At 40.5% G+C, this 20482-nt stretch overlaps 1 protein-coding gene across 7 annotated transcripts in view; it reads left to right on the top strand.

Annotated features, from left to right (window-relative positions):
* Ttc6 (tetratricopeptide repeat domain 6) overlaps nucleotides 1–20482 on the top strand; it is a 200908-nt gene that overhangs the window by 69931 nt on the left and 110495 nt on the right. For all 7 annotated transcript variants that reach the window (XR_013044262.1, XR_013044263.1, XM_042260582.2 and 4 more), the window contains exons 4-6: nucleotides 2396–2611; nucleotides 6735–6868; nucleotides 11208–11399. Coding sequence is in view for 5 of the 7 variants with exons in the window: in XM_042260582.2 (XP_042116516.1) it covers nucleotides 2396–2611; nucleotides 6735–6868; nucleotides 11208–11399 (542 nt within the window). In the remaining 2 variants the exon portion in view is untranslated. The remainder of the gene's footprint in view (nucleotides 1–2395; nucleotides 2612–6734; nucleotides 6869–11207; nucleotides 11400–20482) is intronic.

Here is a 20482-nt window from a genome sequence, read left to right as displayed (position 1 = left end):
TAATTAATTAATTAATTAATTTATTTAATATCAGATGCTTTTGGACACTTAAAATTGTTTAAAGATATCCAAGGAACTTTTGTTAAGGTGAATTATGCTGCCGAGTGGTGGTGGCGCACACCTTTAATCCCAGCACTCGGGAGGCAGAGGCAGGCGGATCTCTGTGAGTTCAAGGCCAGCCTGGGCTACAGAGTGAGTTCCAGGACAGCCAGGGCTACACCATGAAAAAAAACCCTGTCTTGAAAAACCAAAAAGATACAAGTGACTTATGTCAATTCTTTTTATCTATTGAAGAAGAAAACTGAGGAATTCAAATGGCTTTTTTTTTTTCATGTAAGAGACTACTTGAAAGTCAATTACATTAATATAAAATACAATGTTCAGGGCCTAAGAGAAGCGTCATGTATAAAGTACTTGCTGAGCAAACCTGACAACCTGAGTTCACTCCCTGTCTCCGTGGTTGAAGCAGAGAAGCAGTTCTGAAAAGCTGTGGTCTGACTTGCGCACACACACCTGTGCTCACACACACACATACATTTTATGTATATATATATGTATGTATAAATGTATATGTATATATATGTATATATATAATATATATATATATATATTAATGTGTTCTTTCCAATGAAGTATATTAAATCTAGTGTCACATAGACTGGGAAGTGAGTCATATTTTAATAGCTTTTTACCACAGTTATAAATATTTTTCCTGGTTAATGCACAGAAATGGTACAAGTGGTGCTTAAAGATCGGTTGCAGTACGGAATCAGCCCAGAGGTGTGAACTGGATGCACGCATGCATTCAGACCCACCCGTGGCTCTTTCTCGAGCTCATCTCTCACCCCAGATGATTGATGATCTCATGTGGGAAGGAGTGTTCACTGTTTTACTCTGCACTGTTTGCCGTCGTCTGTGCAAATTTCAGCGCAGCGGGACAAGGCGAATAATAACAGTTTATTATTATTAAAGTAGCTTGACATGGCAGCCCTCCTGGAAGGGTTTCAGATAGTGTCAGGAATCTGTGAGCCACATTTCTAGAGCCGTTAAAGAGAAATTGGTAGCATACTTTGGAACAAGGTTGTCTAGACCAGAGGACAGCTTTTGCTACTCTAAAGTATGACCTTGGTCAAATGACCCAACTTGTCCAAGCCTCAGTTTCCCCATCCATAAAGTGTGGGGTTATACATGGTTCCTACTGCATGGATCTGTGCTATTTAAATAGATGATGGTCTATTTAAATAGGCAATGGACGTATGAGCAGCCAGGCGTATGCTGCTGCTGCTGCGGCAGTTAGAGTGATGTGTGCTGGGATGCTGGGATGGAGGCAGGCATAGGAGTGGCATGTTAGGAAGGGTTTGCAGGACAGATGAGGCTGGACAGATTGCTGAAGCAGGAGGGACTGTAGCTGGAGGGCTGTCATTGCCCTCCTTTGAGCTTTTCTTCCTCCATTTTCAATGTTGGTGGACACTGCTTCCGTTTGTTCAGTCTCCCAAACTTGAACTCTGTGAGACTAAGCAGAAGAGGCTTGGAGCAGAGAAATGCAGAGCAGAGGAAATGGTTGACCGTATCCAAAGCTGTGGAGCATAAAACACAGCAGTTAATCACAAGTGGACAGTATGAAAGCAGAATGCACAGCATGTAATCACTCAATATATCTGCTTTGCTATCTTATGGAATGGAATGGGTTTTATTATTAACCCCTTTTCTCAGTGAGGAAAATAATGTAAGTAACTTGATCAAGACCAAGCATCTGTGCGTTGACAGATCCGGGACTTGGACTCGGTGCCATCGTGTTGGAAATATTGTTAATTCCTCTTTAACACCCCCAGTCAGTCAGTGTATACAAATCTGAGCTCAGTGTTAATGCTGCATTTTATAAGCTCCCAATTCAGCTATTCCTTCTTGAGTAACAAAGGCACTTGTGTAGCACTTGACACCGAATGGCATCTTTGACTGTATCAAAGAATAAAATGGCATAATCGTATTGTAAAATCACTCTGTGTAATTCAGCCTTTTATTTAAGTCAGATTAGATTTATCGTTTGAGAAAAATGAGTTTTTTTTAAGATCCCAGTGGTCCATAATTCCAAATAATCTTAAAAAAAAAAACTAATAAAGAAATGTGTCTATGAAGTTTTCTGTTTTTTTGTTTTTGTTTTTGTTTCTTCCCTTGTGATTTGGCGACAGAAGACCAGGGAAAATAATTTGCTGGCTTTCAGATTTTTTGTTAAGTCAATTAGAAGATTTCTTTTGCAATTTTCAGAGAAAAAACTTTTTTTTCAGACACACCCTTACCTATCCATTCTGTTGCTGTATAGAACACAGTGTGGAACTGGAGACTGTGGAGGTTGATGAAAGCGAGATGAACTTTCTGTCTTTGTATTTTTCTCCAGCAAAATATTTATGAGGAGGTTCCTGAGGCTGTGTCAAGTATCTTCCAGATTGAACAGGAGGATATTTCCGAATGGGGGCTATTAGGAGATGAGAACTTGGCGTTTAAGTCTCAGGAAATGTTAGATACTGTGCTACCCGAGGACTCCACCATGCACTTGGAACCTGGTCCTCCCACAGCTGCTGCCAAAAAAACCACCAAGCGGCCATCTTTACAAGTAAGCAAAACCAAACACTGCTGTCTGTGTTGGGACGCTTAGAAGTGTGAGAGCCGGGGATGTGCAAATGTGAAGAAGTACCCAAGCAAAGATCAAGGTGTGGGGTGTGTGTTGTGGGGTGGGGGTGTCAAACTTAAAAGGGTCATCAGAGATGCAAAATAAGAGGCAGATACTTTTTTGAGGACTTTTTCCCCCCATCTCTTGGAAGGGAGAGATTTTTAGGGTAAGAGGGCACCTGGGTTCTTCAGACACTGGCCACAGTCTTCTACATACGAGAGGAGTCAGGAAGTGTAGTCCCAGGACTAGACCCGGGTGAGCTTGGCCCATGCACATACATTTGTCCGGTTGAGATTTCTTGTAACTCTGCGGTTCTTTCCTGTTGTGGGGGTATTTGACAGAACTCCATGGTGTGTGTTTGTATCACCTCAATGTCAGTTATGGTCCGTGAACTTGAACTCTCCGGTTAGGCCCCTTTATTTGCAGTGTCAGTGGTGTAGGAGGAATGAGGAACACTTTGCTCCAGTAAACCATGACAGACTGGGAGACAAGGCGACTTTTTGACGGAGCGAATAAATATATCTAGATGAAAGAGTGAGGCAGGACTTTAGCTGCTCAGATTCATGCTGGGAGAACTCCAGCAACAAACAGAGTCAGAAGGACTCCGCGTCCCCCCCCCCCCCGCCCCGCCCCGCCTTATTGGCCATTCTCCCCCTAGCAGCTCTTTGCAAGAGTAGGGCTTACTGGCGTTCTGAGCTAAGTCCTTACCAACAGCAGAACAGAACTGTGTACATGTGATAGCAACCTGGTGACGAAATGGGAGATACAGCAGCAGTAAGACTGGGTAGCTTTTTAGAAGAGCAGCTGTGACAGCTTATAAAATAATGTGACCCAAGATCGCAAATGGAAGGAAGTTTAAGAGCCATGAGATTCTCTAAATCCAAATCCACAGTTAGGACCGATTCTCTGCCTCCAGAGTTCCCAAAACACACGAAAGACGAAATGCGTATCACAAATGACCAGGAAAGTGCCGTGTGGCTGTTGAAAGTTACTCCAAGAGCCTTGAGATGCAGGCGTTGAGACCCCTGTAGGATTAAGAACAAAAAAGGTGATTTTTATGTTATTTTGGTGCAGAAGTAGCAGTGTCGGGGAGGGTGGGGAGGAGAAAGACATCCCTGTCATCATGGATGAATAATGTAATGACAGCAGACGCCAGGGCTTCCTCAGGTTAGTTTTGAAAAAAAAAAGAGAGATTGAGGTTTTTAAATAAACAGACACGTGCCTAAGAAAAGTAAGCCAATGAACTCCTGCTTCACGTTTAAAACCTGACAAGGAAAGTGATCTTTTGTTTAGAAAGAAGAATTGGATTTAAAAGAAAAAAAATCACCAGAGATTTGTGAGAGATTTCACGAGTTAATTCTGGTCCGGACAGGTTGGCTCAGGTGGCTGCTTTCCACCTGCTGGGCTGGTGAGTGGCAGAGTGCTGCCCTCAGTCAGTGCCGAATGACAGAGATGCAGAGCCTGCTTCGGAATGCAGAAGGCGGGCAACTGCGGGAACGCTAGGCTGTAAGGGCAAAGGTCTTGATTTCTGCCATCTCTGTGCTGTTCTGGTCTTGTAGGGTGCTTTAGAATGATTAAATACCTTGTTAAAAACATTGTGCCTCAACCCGTCCTAACAGGAAGAGGTAATTCTTTGAGCATGGGGTCCCTAGGGACTGACGTGGAAGACCAACCTTATTTCTTCCCTTAGAATTTTTATTAGATGGGCTGTCAGAAAAAATGCTAGGTATGTTGCTCACCATGAGGGTCATGGATAGCCTACAAAGCTCTGGGCCCAGACTTTGTTGCTGGAGTTCTCCCAGCATGCATCTGAGCAGCTAAAGTCCTGAGCCAGACTTATGGTTCCTTTCTCCCCATTACTAGATGCATGGTTTAGACCTAGTTACCAAACTATTCCTGTGTTGTTCCAAATGAGGATAATGGCATTTGCCACCTTGATGCTACGCAGGTGCTGTATAGATAGCACTTAGTGTCTGGTACACAGATGTCTTAGTACAAACAGCGATTATTAGTTGCTACATTCTGAATTTCAGCAGTCCACATATAAATGCCTCCTGATAGTGCTGCTGTGAGACTGTGTTAGAGCTACTGGGTAGATTTGTAGCGAGTCGAGCATTATATGGTACACGGTTAGTGTGTGAGAGCCTCTAGTGGGGTGATGCAGTGTGGTGTCCAGCTGAGCATATTCCTCAACAATGTGGATGAGAATATGGGAGGTTTGCTGATTGGATTTACAGATAATGTCTAAAATTTGATTGCTTAGCGCTCAGATTAAACCTAATAGGCATGAAGATATGTTACGTTTTGCCTTTGGGTCTACCAAAGCATGAGAGGATTTAGTAGCAAATGTGAACAGCCTCAGGGCTTTAAAGTATAACGTCGTTTTTTCGTGCTAGGGAAGACAAATACAGTTGCAGCTTACGTTAGTTGACGGGTGCTGTAGGAGGATCATCTTTCACTTGGTTTGATCTGGTCATGTCATATGTCAAATATTGTGCTCATATCTGAGTATCCAACCACAGGAGGGTCCCTGACAAGTTAGACTGAAGGAGGGCGACAAAGCCACCACTTTAGAACCGCTCCAGGTAAGGTATAGTTGAAGGGGCCAACGCTGTTTATCTGGGGGAAAGCTGGCCCAAGGCGGTAGATACGCTCACGTACTCGACTGTCGGGCAAAAGGAGCTGGATTGTCCTCTCATAATGCTTCCCAAGGTTTGAATTTAGACGGGTAGATGAAAGTCATTCTACTCAGGAACAGAAAAACAAAACAAATGCCAGTAAGTGGAATGTCGGGAAGAGAAGATGGCTGGCTCTGTATGTATCCACGTTCACTGTTCCTGACCTTGTTCCTGCAGATGATCAAGACTGGTAGAGACACGTAGGCAGAGGTCAGGTATGAACTGCAGGTGAGAACGTAATGCTCTGCTTTTATGATTTGCTAATTCCTTACCCAGGAAATTGCAAGAGGGCACTCTTTTACTGAGCAAAGCTCCAATCCCACAGTTAACTTTTATCTAGCCTTCTCCTACTTATGTGGCTCTCTCCGCCCCCCACCCACCCATCTTTGCAGGAAAAGCCTCCCTGCTTCCTCTCTCAAGCCTCAAATCAAAACAGAACAAAAACACAGAGCAGTCAAAGGAGAAAACTGTGTGTGAAATATTACCACCATATATTCTGAAAACAATCTAGGAATTCTGAGAAAACAACACTTTCAACATCTAATTATTAAGAAGCAACTCTTTGTGAGACAGAGTTTATTCGGGTTTGCCAAGCAATAGAAATACAAAACAGTACAACTCTAATAAGTAGAGTTTGATAAACATTCAAAATTCTGTAAAGCATTAAAAGTTCCTTTTAGCTGCGATTATAATCAGAAGTTCTGCCAAACTGTCAGAAACCAAGGGTAGGTTCTAATAAAATACCACATCAAGGTGATGGAGGGGAAAACATCAACCAAGAAGAACAGGAAGGGAGATGGTCAGGATGCAATCCCCATAACTCACATAAATGCCAGGTGGGTGCTGTAGCCTGCTTTTAATGCCAGTCTCACAAGGTGGAGACGTGATCCCTAGAGCAAGCAGGCTAACAAGACCAACTGGAATGGTGAGCTGTGAGTTCAACGGAGAAACTGTACCCCCTATGAGTAAGGTGGAGAGTGATGGAGGATGCTCTCAGCATCAGCCGTGGACCTCCACATGCACACAAACACACATGAGAACATACATATGCACGCACATGAAAAAAAAAGAAGAGTAGATTGGGCTGGGACATAGTTTAGTGGTAGAGTGTTTGCTTAGCATGCCTGAGACCTGGCTTTATCTTGTGTTTTTTTCTTTAGTAATTTAAGGTAATGAATTAAAAATATTGTAAGTAAATGTGATGCTAACATTTTTTATTTTCATTAATATATGCTCATAAAATTAGTAACTTATCTTTAGTATTTATATTCTGCTATACACGTAGAAATTAGAAGTTTAAGTATGAGACATAGCATTAAATATGAGAGAAAGGTCTAACTCTTTGTGTGCCAACTTTCCTTAACAGCCTGCTTTATGTGTTTTTAAAGGTGAGAGCTCCAGAATTCTTGCATATCAGGGGGAAAGAACTTAAACGGATACAAAGAAGTAGACCAGTTGTTGTTAAGCCGTTGAAACGAATAAAGTCTGTAAGATCTCAGCCGGAAAAAAAAATAATTAAAAAGTAACTTCCTTAAATTTATATACTTTCTGTTTTCTTCTGAAATATTTATTTTCATTTTACGTGTATGAGTATTTGCTTGCACACATGTATGAGCACCAAATGCATGCCTGGTGTCTGGGGCGGCCAGGAGAGGGCGTTGGATCTCTTGGAACTAGAGTTAAAGACGGTGTGGGTGCCAATCATCCACAGGAGTAGCAAGTGCTGTTAGCTGCTGAGCTGTCTCCAACCCTTTCACACATCTTCCTATCCAGAGTAGACGCTCAGTGGCTTGATATATTGAAGTGCGTTTTTAGAAGGGATAACCAAATGTCTCATCATGTCATGTAGCGATCCAAGAGGAAACTTCTCAACAGAAGAGTTGGTGGTGGGTTTTCTAGTTGGGGGGCCTGGGCTGCCCTCCACACTCTCTGTTTCTGGTTTTGAGGAGTAGCTTTATGACAGCACTTAGAATAAAGAGACAGCATGGTAGAGACCACTGTTTGGTCATGGTTTGATTAACTGCTTTATTATATTGTTTATATAAAATAAAATAAAAACCTAACTCAAAATGGTCATAGCCTAGTCCGCTTGGTAATTCAGGTTTCTCTCTACTGTCCATTCATGTTTCCCTCTCCCCTGGCTGTATCTTTAATGAAGATTCTTTTATCTGTTATTGAGAAAAACTTTTCCATACAGTGTATTTTAATCATGTTTGCCCCTCCCCCAATGGCTCTCAGCTCCTCCCCACCTCCCTACCCACACAACTTCATATCCCTTCTCTTTCTCCAAAAAACAAATGAAGAGATGAACAACCCCCCCCAAACAAACAAAAACAAGAAACACACACACACACACACACACACACACACACACACACACACACGGCCCTCCCCACAAAAACAGAAACTGAACTGAAATGTACAATCAAAAGACTAATGGGACAAAAATTGTTCAAACAAAGTCTACAAACACATCATCGAATGGGGTTCGAATATAGCATGAGTGCAATTCAGATTACAGGTTAGCTGTGGCCGCTCATCCTTGCTGAAACTGGTTTTTTCTTCATTTCACCACTGGTTTTTTTATGGGTTGCTCTGTTCTAGATTATCCTTCATTGAACTCTTTATGGAGGTTTAAAGAAACTTTAATTATTGGCTTTTGTTGTTGCTAAGGAAACTGGGGAGGTCTGGACGTGGAAGACAACCTTTTTTATTTTTCTTTAACTGCTAACTAAAACTTTGTAAGTGGACATTACTCACAATTTAGTAGTTAAGAGTAGATTCATGGGTAAAGAATTCCAAAGCTGATGAAACAGTGAAATTGGCATTTAAGTGACCCTGTGCATGCCGTTGCTTATCTGCACTGCTTTAAGCTCATTTAGTTAGCAAGATTATGTATTAAAGCAAATAGTGACAGCAGGCAACAAGTATTTTACCTTCAATAAATAGTTACTGTCAGATTACCAACGAAGCAGAAACTTCTTGATTTTTTTTTGTCTCTAAAAATCTTTGCATTTAGTGCATTAAGCCAAGTAGCGTGGCCACACACAGAGTCAGGGTCTTTTCTTTTTTATGTCTTAGCGTTTCAAAGAATGACAGATAGTCCCGCTTAAAGAGAGTGTGCTGTAAAAACACACAGGCTTTCTTGAGAATGCCAAAAATATTTGTAGATCTTATTGATATGTATTTGTTGTTTTAATTCACAAAAGCTGATTTTAGAAACTTCCATGATAGAGAAACAAGACTGGAATGCAGGGGAAGAAATACAGGGCATTTAAAGAATTTGTTTTATGAAAGAGAATCTTGGGAAAATATTGCTGAAAGTCTTTAATCCACGACTACTCTGTCATTAGCCAGTCTACCTTTTCTCACCAGCTGACTGCACTGGAACTCAGTTCTCCATTGCAGCAGATTGCTGTTTAGTTCAGTCTACCGAGGAAGATTCATTTGCTAATCTGTGCTGTTAGACTGATAGGAGCAGAAGAAACACACACACACACACACACACACACACACACACACACACACACACACACACACACACATCTCAACAGCAACAAACCAAAATCAGTATAATCTGAAGAACACCCTACTAGCCAGGACCTGTCTGAAACAGGGTGATGGTTCAAGGAAGTTTGACATGGGAGCTTACCTTTATGTTCCTTTCTCTGCTCCTTCCCTCCCCCAACTCCACTTCTCTCCATTTTCTGTTAAAGGAGAACCCATAGCCCTGCATTCCTGGTCATTGCTTTTCACTTTCCCAGTTAGGTTTCTTGTCTCAGACATTTCCCTGGCTTTAGATGTACCTTTTCCCCTGCCTCACAGTATATTCGCAAATGTCATACCCTGTCCTTGTTGGACTCTATGCTATTTTGGAAAGTCATAGATGGCTTTGTGTGTGATTGAATAATGTTCCTGTATGCCGAGGAATAGGCTAAATGCTATATAGTGCAATTAAGTAACAATAAAAATAAAATGAGTAATTCTACAGCCCAAGAACATTCATTTTATTTATTTATTTTTAAAAAACCAGTTATCATAAATGTAAGAGCTAGAAAATTTCCTTCTATTCTTTTTCTAAAGGTTTTTAGAGAAGTTGATAATATAACTTGCAAGCTCAAGAACTAAGATTCTGACCTTGCCCCCGACAACTCCAGAATCTTTATTCTTTATACTACACTGCTAGTTCAAGTTTTCTAGACACATGGGCTAGCATACAGATCAGCACTGGCCACTGGGCAAGGGCCAAACAAGCAAACAAACAAACCCAGGACTAATACAATGCATGGAAAGAGACATTTATAAAACATAGACACCACCCCCTCACACACCATTATCATGGGGATAGCAAGTAAAGCAGAAAATGAAGGAAAGAAAAAGAAAACTTGGCCCAGGCATCTGTCATCAAGGCCTTGTCTGAAGGATGTTTAGACATGAACAGAAGCAGCCTGTCTTTGTGTGTTGTCCTTCAAGCTGGTAACAGTTGACATCTGCTATGCAAGAGACTGTTCTAAATGCATTTACTCTTCTTAAGTCAAGGCCTATGGCCAAATGAGGATTTTCAAAATATTTAAATGCAAGCAGCAACAACCCAAGAACTGCACTCTTCATGGGTGCTGGAAGTCAGGCAGGATGCTAGGTGTCCTTAAGCTTAGAGAGATGCCAGACAGGTGCAGAAAGCAACAGAGAACCAGTGTGCCCACTAAAGGCAGCAAAGAGGGATCTGCAGATGGGAAAAGAGAAAGAGCATAGTGCCCAGCTCACCTGATCGAACTTTGTCTTTGAGGAGGACCGTGACTGGAGTGAGCTGGTAACAATGAGCAGAGAAGAGATGGACCTCTGCTTGACACTGGATTTGCAAGGGAAGGAGAGAGATGTCAGATATTTCGTATCTTGAGCATGAGGAATCTAGATTATTGTGATGACAGGGATGAGATTTGGATCATTGAGCAGAGGAAAAAAAACCCACTTTTTTTTTTTTTTGCCTGTTATTAAAAAGAAGTTCGAACCTAGAAGGCACACCCATTTGGGGAGCTAGAGGCTTCAAATTAAGGTAAAATTGAGAGAAAGATGAAAATCTGGGCATAGAGGATGCTATGAAAAGCCCCCAGAGGAGGAACAGTTTCAAGAAGAGTCAGCTTGTGGCTTGTGGCATGGCCTACAGGTGGCACGCTCCTTCAATCCAGCGGAGTAGAGAGCTGGGGTGGAGTAGCAGCAGATGAAGGGCCCTTCTCAGGAGCTCTCAGTCTGAATTCATTGGAAAGGCGTTGGGTTTACAGAGAGCATTAATGCACTTGGACCCCAGGGGCTGCTAAACTAGGCCTGCTCCAAAGAAAGGGTGATCTCTCTGGTACAGATTTATGAGGGTTCGAATGTGTAAAGCACCCAGCACACAGCCTGGAACATACTAGGTGCTTAAGCAGTTGATGAGATGGCAGGTGACATGCAGCATCAAGAAAGCGGCCATCATGACTTCTTTGCTCCCCTAGAAAGGCCAGAGAGAGAGACAGTGTTTCACTGATGAACCTCTGTAGTGTTCCATCATCTCTTTCGCAGAGGAAGGAACCCTAGACTGAGTTACAGAATTCAAGTGAGGAGAGATCACTGGAGAAATGAGTTTGCTTCAGACCTATTCATTTGTCTTGTGTATGTAAGGAATGTTGATTGCTATGAGTTTGGAGCTCTGGTCATTTCCCAATGCTGTAATGTTAAATTTGTCATAAACCATTATTATAGTTTTGTGTCTGATCCCTACACTTGACTATTCTATTTAGAGCCTGAACTGAACTGCCAGTATCAATGTATTTCTTACCTAACACCCGTAAAATGATGAAAGAAGCTCACTTTGTTTCCTGTTGCAGAATCCCCCAGGTCCATCCCATCCCTCATCTTCACGACCTGTGTTGCACAGTTCCAACTGCGAAGCTGCCCGTGGATCTGCACCTGGCATCTCGAGTGTATCATACTCCAGACAGGACAGGTCACAAGTCTTTGCTTAGATTCTTGAAGACATCTGTCTTAGGTGGTCACTCTATGGATGACCAGAGAGACAGGTAAGAGTTTTCTGGTTATTTTGTTTTAAACTGTCAAAAATATTCAGTGAGAGGAAGAGAATGTGAGAGACAAAGGCTTCTAATTAATCCACTGATGGCAGAGCCCTCACGATGTAGCCTTAAAGAGCCCACCTTTGCAACGGCTTCTGTGGAAATTCAGTTTTCAACACATGAACATGGAGAGTCTCATTCATCTCTAGCAGTAACTTATCATAAGGAAATTTGATCGATTAATCTAGTTCTACAAGTGTCTTTTCTTTCTTTCTTTCTTTCTTTCTTTCTTTCTTTCTTTCTTTCTTTCTTTCTTTCTTTCTTTCTCTCTCTCTCTCTCTCCTTCCTTCCTTCCTTCCTTCCTTCCTTCCTTCCTTCCTTCCTTCCTTCCTTCCTTCCTTCCTTCTTTCTTTCTTTCTTTCTTTCTTTCTTTCTTTCTTTCTTTCTTTCTTTCTTTCTTTCTTTCTTTCTTTCTTTCCTCCTTTCTTTCATTTAAACTTTTTTTTTTAAAAAAAAAAAAACTTATGACAACCCTGGGACACAGATGTGGTGATTGAGGCATATGGACGTTAAGCACTTTATCTCATGCAGCTAAAAGAATCATAGTTTGGGGATGAGAACTCAAGCATGTGTTTGGACCAGAATCCACTGTCCTACTTTGGTCCTGGATAGTGTACAGAAGCCATATTTTTGGAGTTCATTCCAGGTCTCAGAGTGTATCCCTTCCTTTGGAATCTACACATTGTTCTGTGGACAGTATATGATCTACAACATTCTCAAAAGAAGAGGGGAAGGGGAAGAGAGCTAATATTCACTTAGTAGCAAAAATATTCCCAGCTCAGAGTTACCTGTTCTGCATATGTTTTCTATTTGAATTTTCAACTGTTAAGAGAGAAATCATAATTTCCATGTTATTCATGAAGAAATTTAAGCTTCATAGTATCAGGTTACTTGCCCAAGGTATCTCTGAGTAGTGAATGGAATGCAGGAATGTCTAACTTAGTTTTACCCTCAATCATTTTTTCCCCATCTTTTTCTCCATGTAAAATATATATTTCAGACATTTTTGTCCTAATCAACCCCTCAATTAGATTTTAATACCCAAGATTCCAGATATGCTGGTATCTACTTTAGTATTGTTTGTTTTCCTATACTTGTGCATATAAAGAAAACTCTCTTCTCATCCTACCCTCCTCATACTCAAAATGTGAGTTTTCACCTCCAGGGAGTCAGTGTCTCTCATGCACCATTAACACATGCTCCACTCTCATCTTTTAGAAGTCTGGGTAGGACTCAGGAAGAAAACCCATTACCTACGTAATAAGAAAATATTAAATTAAATTGGACTCTTCTCAGAATTAAAGTTTATTCTAGACATACAAGAATAAGATTTTAAAAGATCCCTTCGGATTGTATTCACACATTACTAAGGTTTACCTACTCTTTTCATGGTGCATTCTGAACCCGCTAACTCTGCTTGACTTTTAGTATAAATTGGAGCACTGTATATATTCTTTTACAACTTAAAAGTTATTCTTTTGGGGGAGTGACAAAGAGACAAGGCTTTTCTGTGTAACAGCTTTAGCTATCTTGAAACTCACTTTGTAGACCAGGCTGGCCTTCAACTCACAGAGATCTGCCTGCCTCTGCTGGGATTAAAGGCATGCACCACCACTGCCCAGCACATTTTCTTGGTGTTCAGCAACCATAACGAATTTCAATTTGACTCCTTGAAAGAAGGAATTCAAACCGTTATGGTACTTAATTTTTTACTGAAACAATGTATTTTCAGTACACATGTGCCAATCACAATACACACGTAAAGTCTCTTAGTTTTGTCAAGTCAGCGGTGACTTCTTAGTTAGGGCTGCTGTGAAGAGACACCACGACCACAAAGGAAGATGTTTAACTGGGGTGGCTTACAGTTTCACAAGGTCAGCCCATTATTGTGATGGCAGGAATATGGTGGCATGCAGGCAGACATGGTGCTGGAGAGCTAGTTGAGACTTCTGCATCTTCATCCATAGGCAGCAGAAGCGGCTGTGTACCACACTGAGCATCCTTTAAGATTGGGAGAACTCAAAGCCCACCCCCTAGTGACACACTTCGACAAGCCACATCTACTTCAACGAAGTCACACCTTCTTACAGTGCCACTCTCAATGGGCGAAGAAGCATTCAAACACATGAGTCTTTGGGGGCCATTCCTATTCAAACCACCATGGAGTATGAAAATCTGAAAACTGTTTTAGCATCTCTGAAAAACATAGCAGCCTAACACTGGGAGTACAAAATAGTGTGTGTGGTCTAGTAGTCATGAGATTCTGCTGCTTTCTTTTTCTTTGGTTCAGAAGAGTGTATCCAAGCCTAATTCACATAGACAGGTTCTCTGCCACTGAACTAGACAGCCAATCCCTGAAAACAACAACAACAACTCTATAGTTTTGAGTCATTTTCATTAACACTCTAGGGGCCAAACATCGTTTTGAGTACTTACAGCTTTTATTAGTCAGCAAAATGTTAAAAAAAAAATGCTTTCTTTCCAATCCTAAGTTTTTCTTTTTCCAAGTAGATCTTACTTTCTTTTTCTAGGAGAGTAAGTAAGTTCTCTGTTTGATAAAGATAATTCTTGGCAATTTATTTTTAAGTGCCAAATAAGAAGTTAATTTAAGTACTGAATATTTAATTCTCTAGCATCCATCTGTTGAGGATTACCTTGCTAAACATAGCTTAACCTTTTCAAAATATATCTGTCAGCTGAGCCTACAAGTTCAGAGAAGTGTATAATTTTTCCTGCCCTAATAAGAGTTCTGAAGAAAGGTAACTGTAAAAACAAAGCAAGTACATCTGACTGTGGGGATTTGCTTTTGCTATACTAAAAATAGTTCACTCTAAATCATAATAATACTTGTGGCTATGAAGCTGTAGTGCTTTGTTAATTCCACACATAGTAATTGTTATTTGTGGTAAATACCAAGAATAGTTTAGTAGAACGTTAAGGATATACACTCAAGTTTATTTATTTATTTTTCTTTTTTTTTTTATTCGTCTCTCATACAATATATCCTGACTGCAGGCTCCCCTCCCTCTACTTCTCTCATTTCCCTGCCTCAGCCTCTCTTCCTCTGCTCCTCCCAGTACCCCCCATCCCCTCTTCCCCAGATCCCCAGATCTCCTCCCCTCCATTTCCCTCCAGAAAAGAGCAGGCCTCCCCATGACATCAACTGAGCACAGCATAATAAGATGCAATAAGATTAGACACAAACCCTTGTATCAAGGCTGGATGAGGCAACCCAGTAGGAGGAAAAGGATCCGAAGAGCAGGCAAAAGAGTCAGAGACACCCCCACTCCCACTGTTAGGAGTCCCACAAAAATCCCAAGCTAAACAATCACAGCATATATGCAAAGGACCTAGCACAGACCCATTTAGGCTCAGTGATTGCTGCTTGCATCTTGGTGAGCTCCTATGAGCCTTGCTTAGTTGATTCTGTGGGCCATGTTCTTGTGTCCTTGACCCCTATGGCTCCTGCAATTCTTCCTCCCCTTCTTCGAAGATGTTCTCCCTGAGCTCTGCCTAGTGTTTGGCTGTGAGTCTCTGCATCTGCTCCCACTCGCTGTCAGAGGAAGCCTCTTTGATGATGATTGGGCTAGGCACCCATCTATGAGTATAGCAAAATGTTGTTAGGAATTACTTCATCAACTTTTTTCTTTTTCTTCTCTCTCTCTGTCTCTCTCTCTCCCCCTTCTCAGTCTCTGTCTCTCTCTGTCTCTCTGTCTCTGTCTGCCTGCCTGTCTGCCTCTCTCTCTCTCTCTCTCTCTCTCTCTCTCTCTCTCTCTCTCTCTCTCTCTCTCTCTCTCTCCCCCCCCCTCTTTTGTGGTCAGTCCTGTTTGGTTCTATCCTAGGTCTCTGAGCCATCCAGCTTCCGGTTGCTGCCTCTATAAGCAGTGTTGGCCATGGGCTCCCTTTCGTGGTTTGAGCCTCAAGTTAGACCCATTGGTTGACGACTCCCACGATCTCTGAGCCACTATTACGTCAGCACATCTTACAGAAAGGACAGGTCGGGGTTTTGTGGCTAGGATGGTGCTCTGGTTCCACCTCTGGGAACCTCGCCTGGTTACCGAAGATGGCCAATTCAGACTCTGAATCCTCTGTTACTAGAAGTCCTCACTAGGGCCACTCTCATAGGTTCCAGGAACTTTCTACTCTACTAGGTTTCCATATCACCCTCTAAGTATCCCCTACCCCAGATGTACTCTGCCTGTACTCTCTCCCCATTCCCTCCCTCCCCAACCTGCTCCCTCCTGTTCCCATTCCCACCCATACCCAGTCCACTCACAAAATCTATTCTGTTTCCCCTTCCCAGGGAGATCCATACATCCATCCCTAGAGCCCTCCTTGTTATGTATCTCTCTAGCTCTGTGGATTGTAGTGTGATTATCTTTACTTAACCAGCTAATATCCAATTATAAATGAGTACATACCATGCTTGTCTTTCTGGGTCTGGGTTGCCTTGCTCAGATTTTTTTTTTTTTTTTAGTTCCATCCATTAGCTTGCAAATTTCATGTTGTTAATTTTTTTTAGCAGCTGAGTAACAATCCATTGTGTAAATGTACCACATTTTTGTTATCCATTCTTCTCTTGAAAGACATCTAGGTTGTTTTCAATTTCTGGCTATTATGAATAAGGCCACAATGAACATAGTTGAGCAAGTGTCCTTGTAGGATGGAGAGTCTTTTGGATATATGCCCAAGAGGAGTATAGCTGGATCTTGAGGTAGATTGATTCTCAACTTTCCGAGGAACCACCATATTGATTTCCATAGTGACTATACAAGTTTTTACTCCCACCAGCAAAGGAGGAGTGTTCCCCTAGCTCCACATCCTCTCCAGCAAACTGAGCTGTCACTTGTGTTATTGATCTTGGCCATTCTGATAGGTGTAAGATGAAATCTCAAAGTTGTTTTGATTTGCATTTCCCTGATGGCTAAGAATGTTGGACATTTTAAAAAGTGTTTCTCAGACATTTGTGGTTTCTCTATTGAGAATTCTCTGTTTAAATCCCATTTTAAATTGGATTATTTGATTGTTAGATGTCTAGTTTCTTGAATTCTTTATATATTTTGGATATTAGCTTCTATTGGATGTGGAGTTGGTGAAAATCTTTCCCCATTCTGTAGGCTGTCATTTTGTCCTAGTGATAGTGTCCTTTGCCTTACAGAAGATTTCCAGTTTCATACAGGTCTCATTTATTAATTGTCGATCTTAATGCATGAGTTACTGATGCTCTGTTTAGGAAGTTGTCTCCTGTGCTGATGCATTCAAGGCTGTTCCCCACTTTCTCTTCTGTCAGGTTGAGTGTGTCTGGTTTAATGTTGAGGACTTTGATCCACTTGGACTTGAGTTTTGTGCAGGGTGATAAATATGGATTGATTTGCATTGTTGCACATAGAAGACATTCAGTTAGACCAGTAACAATTGTTGAAGATGTTATCTTTTCCCCATTGTACATTTCTGGCTTCTTTATAAAAAAAAATCAAGTGTTCACAGGTATGTGGATTTATTTATGTCTGAGGTTTCAATGCAATTCCATTGATTAACATGTCTGTTTTTATGCCAGTATCATGAAGTTTTTATTACTCTATCTCTATAGTAATAAAAGGTATCTTTGAAATACCTCCAGAAGTTCTTTTATTGTTCAGAATTGTTTTAGCTCTCCTGGATTTTTTGTTTTTCCATATGAAATTGAGTATTGTCCTTTCAAGGTCTGTAAAGAATTGTGCTGCTGGTGGTAGCTCATGCCTTTAATCTCAGCACTTGGGAGGCAGAGGCAGGTAGATCTCTGTGAGTTCGATGCCAGCCTGGTCTATGATCATGTGTTTGTTTTTTCCTTTCTTTCAGTTTGTTTATATGGTAGCTTACATTGATTGATTTTTATATGTTGAACCATCCGTGCATCAAGTAGGGATAAAGTCTACTTGATCATGGTAGATGATCTTTTTGATGTGTTCTTAGATTGGGCTTGTGCGTATTTTGTTGAGTATCTTTGTGTCTATTTTCACAAGGGAAATTGGTCTGTAATTCTCTTTCTTTGTAGGGTCTTTGTGTGCTTTGAGTATCATGATGACTATGGTCTCATAAAATGAATTCAGCAGTGTTTTTTATGTTTCTGTTTTGTGGAATAATTTGAGGACTATTGGCATTAACTCTTCTTTGAAAGTCAGGTAGAATTCTGTGCTAAATCTGTCTGGCCCTGGGTGTTTTTTTTTTTTTTTTGGTTTGGAGACTTTTAATGACTACTTCTATTTCCTTGGGGGTTATAGGTCTATTTAAATTGTTTATCTGATCTTGATTTAAGATGATTGCCACTTGATTTGACAAGTGGTATATATTGAGAAAATTGTCCATTTTCTTATAGATTTTCCAATTTTGTGGAGTGCAGTTTTTTGATTCTCTGAAATTCTTCAGTGTGTGTTGTTATGTCCCCTTTTTCATTTCTGATTTTGTTAATTTAGATATTATCTCTCTGCCTTTTAGTTAGTTTGGATAAGGGTTTGTCTATCTTTGATCTCAAAGAATCAAATCTGTGTTTCATTGATTCTTTGTATTGTTCTTTGCTTCTATTTTATTGATTTCAGTCCTCAGTTTGAATATTTCTTGTTCTCTACTTTTCTTGGGTGTGTTTGCTTCTTTTTGTTCTAGAGCTTTCAGGTGATCTGTTAAGTTGCTAGTATGAGGTCTCTCCAATTCTTTTATGTAGGCACTTAGTGCTATGAATTTTCCTCTTAGCACGTTTTCCATTGTATTCCATAAGTTTGAGTATTTTGTGCATTCATTTTCAATGAATTCTAGGAAGTCTTTAATTTCTTCCTTTATTTATGTCTTGATCCAGTAATCATTCAGTAGAGAATTGGTCGGTTTCCATGAGTTTTTAGGCTTTTTGTTGTTTCTGTTGTTGCTGAAATTCAGCTTTAATCCTTGGTGGTCTGATAGGATACAGGGAGTTATTTCAGTTTTCTTGTATTTGTTGAGAACTGTTTTGTGACCTAGTATGTGGTCAGTTTTGGAGAATGTTCTGTGAGGGGCTTTATACTATGAGAAGAAGGCATATTCTTTTGTGTTTGGGTGAAATGTTCTGTAGATATCTGCTAGATCCTTTTGGTTCAAAACATCTGTGAGCTCCAGTATTTCTGTTTAGTTTTTGTCTAGATGGCCGTCTATTGGTGAGAGTGGGGTATTGAAGTCTACCACTGTCAATGAGTGAGGGTCGATGTGATATGTGGTTTAAATGTTAGAAATGTTCCTTTTGCAAATGTGGGTGCCCTTGTGTTTGGGGCATAGATGGTAAGGATTGAGACACATTCTTGGGGGATTTTTCCTTTGAGTATGAAGTGTCCTTTCCCACTTTTTTTTTTTTGATTAATCAGTTTTGGTTGAAGTCTATTTTGTTAGGTATTTGTTAGGTGAAGAATGACTTCACTAGCTTGATTCTTAGGTACATTTGCTTGGAAAATCTTTTTCCAACCTTTTACTTTGAGGTAATGTCTATTTTTGATGTTGAGATATGTTTTTTATGCAGCAGAAGGATGGATCCTGTTTTTACATCCATTCTGTTAGCCTGTGTTTTTATTCAGAGATTAAGTCCACTGATATTGAGAGACAGCAGTGACCAATGATTGTTAATTCCTGTTATGTTGGTGTGTGTGTGTGTGTGTGTGTGTGTGTGTGTGTGTGTGTGTGTGTGTGAGAGAGAGAGAGAGAGAGAGAGAGAGAGAGAGAGAGAGAGAGAGAGAGATTCCCTTTGTTTGGTATGAGGTTATTTATTTCCTGTATTTTCATGGGTTTAGTTAACCTCCTTTGGTTGAAGTTTTCTCTCTAGTATCACTTGTAGGGCTGAATTTATAGATAGATATTGTTTAAATTTGACTTTGTCATGGAATGTCTTGTTTTCTCTGTCTATGATGATTTAAAATTTTGCTGGGTATATATTAGTCTGGGCTGGCATCCATGGTCTCTTAGAGTCTGTAGCACATCTGTCCAGGCCCTTTTGGCTTTTAGTGTCTCTGTTGAGAAGTTGGTTGTAATTCTAATAGGTCCACCTTTATAATACTTTCTCTTTTCCCCTTGCTACTTTTAATATTTTTTTCTTTATTCGGTATATTTAGTGTTTGATTATTATGTGGTGAGGGGACTTTCTTTTCTGGTCCAATTTATTTGGTGTCCTGTATGCTTCTTGTATCAATATAGGCATCTCCTTCTTTAGGTTAGGAAAATTTTGTTCTATGATTTTGTTGAAAATATTTTCTGGACCTTTGAGCTGGTATTCATCTCTTTCTCCTATTCCTATTATTCTTAGGTTTGGTCTTTTCATAGCATTCCAGGTTTCCTGGATGTTTTGTGTCAGAATTTTTTTAGATTTAATATTTTCTTTGACCAATGTATCTATTTCTTCTGTTGTATTTTCAATGCCTGGGATTCTCTCTTCCATCTCTTGTATTTTGTTGGTGAAGCTCATGTCTGTAGTTCCTGTTTAGTTATCTAGATTTTCCATTTTCAGATTCCCTCAGTTTGTGTTTTTTTTCTTTTTTCTTCTCTCTCTCTCTCTCTCTCTCTCTCTCTCTCTCTCTCTCTCTCTCCCAGGATTTCTCTGTGTAATGGTCCTATCTGTCCTAGAACTCACTTTGTAGACCAAGCTGGCCTCAAACTCATAGAGATCCACCTGCCTCTGCCTCCCGAGTGCTAGGATTAAGGATGTGCACCACTATACCTAACTTAGTTTGTGTTTTCTTTATTGCTTCTAGTCTCATTTTCACATCTTGAACACTTTTATTCATTTCCTTCAACTGTTTTTTTCCCCCCTTCTTGGCTTTCTTTAAGGGATTCTTCCAATTTTTTGTTTGTCTTTTCCTCGATTTTTATTTCTTTTTCTTTTTAAAACTTTTTTAAAATTTATTCTTTGTGTCTTTCACATCATGCATATCAATCCCATTCATTTCCCCATCCTTTCTCAGCTGCCCTCTATCCCCACAGCGCCCCCCCCCCAATAAAATCTGAGAGGGGAAAAAAAAGGCAAAATAATTTCACCATGGTAGTTG

The sequence above is a fragment of the Peromyscus maniculatus genome, chromosome 14, assembly GCF_049852395.1.
Source record: "Peromyscus maniculatus bairdii isolate BWxNUB_F1_BW_parent chromosome 14, HU_Pman_BW_mat_3.1, whole genome shotgun sequence".
In the NCBI taxonomy this organism is placed as follows: domain Eukaryota; kingdom Metazoa; phylum Chordata; class Mammalia; order Rodentia; family Cricetidae; genus Peromyscus; species Peromyscus maniculatus.
The sequence above is the reverse complement of the archived record's forward strand: the minus strand, read 5'-3'. Positions and strand labels throughout refer to the sequence as shown.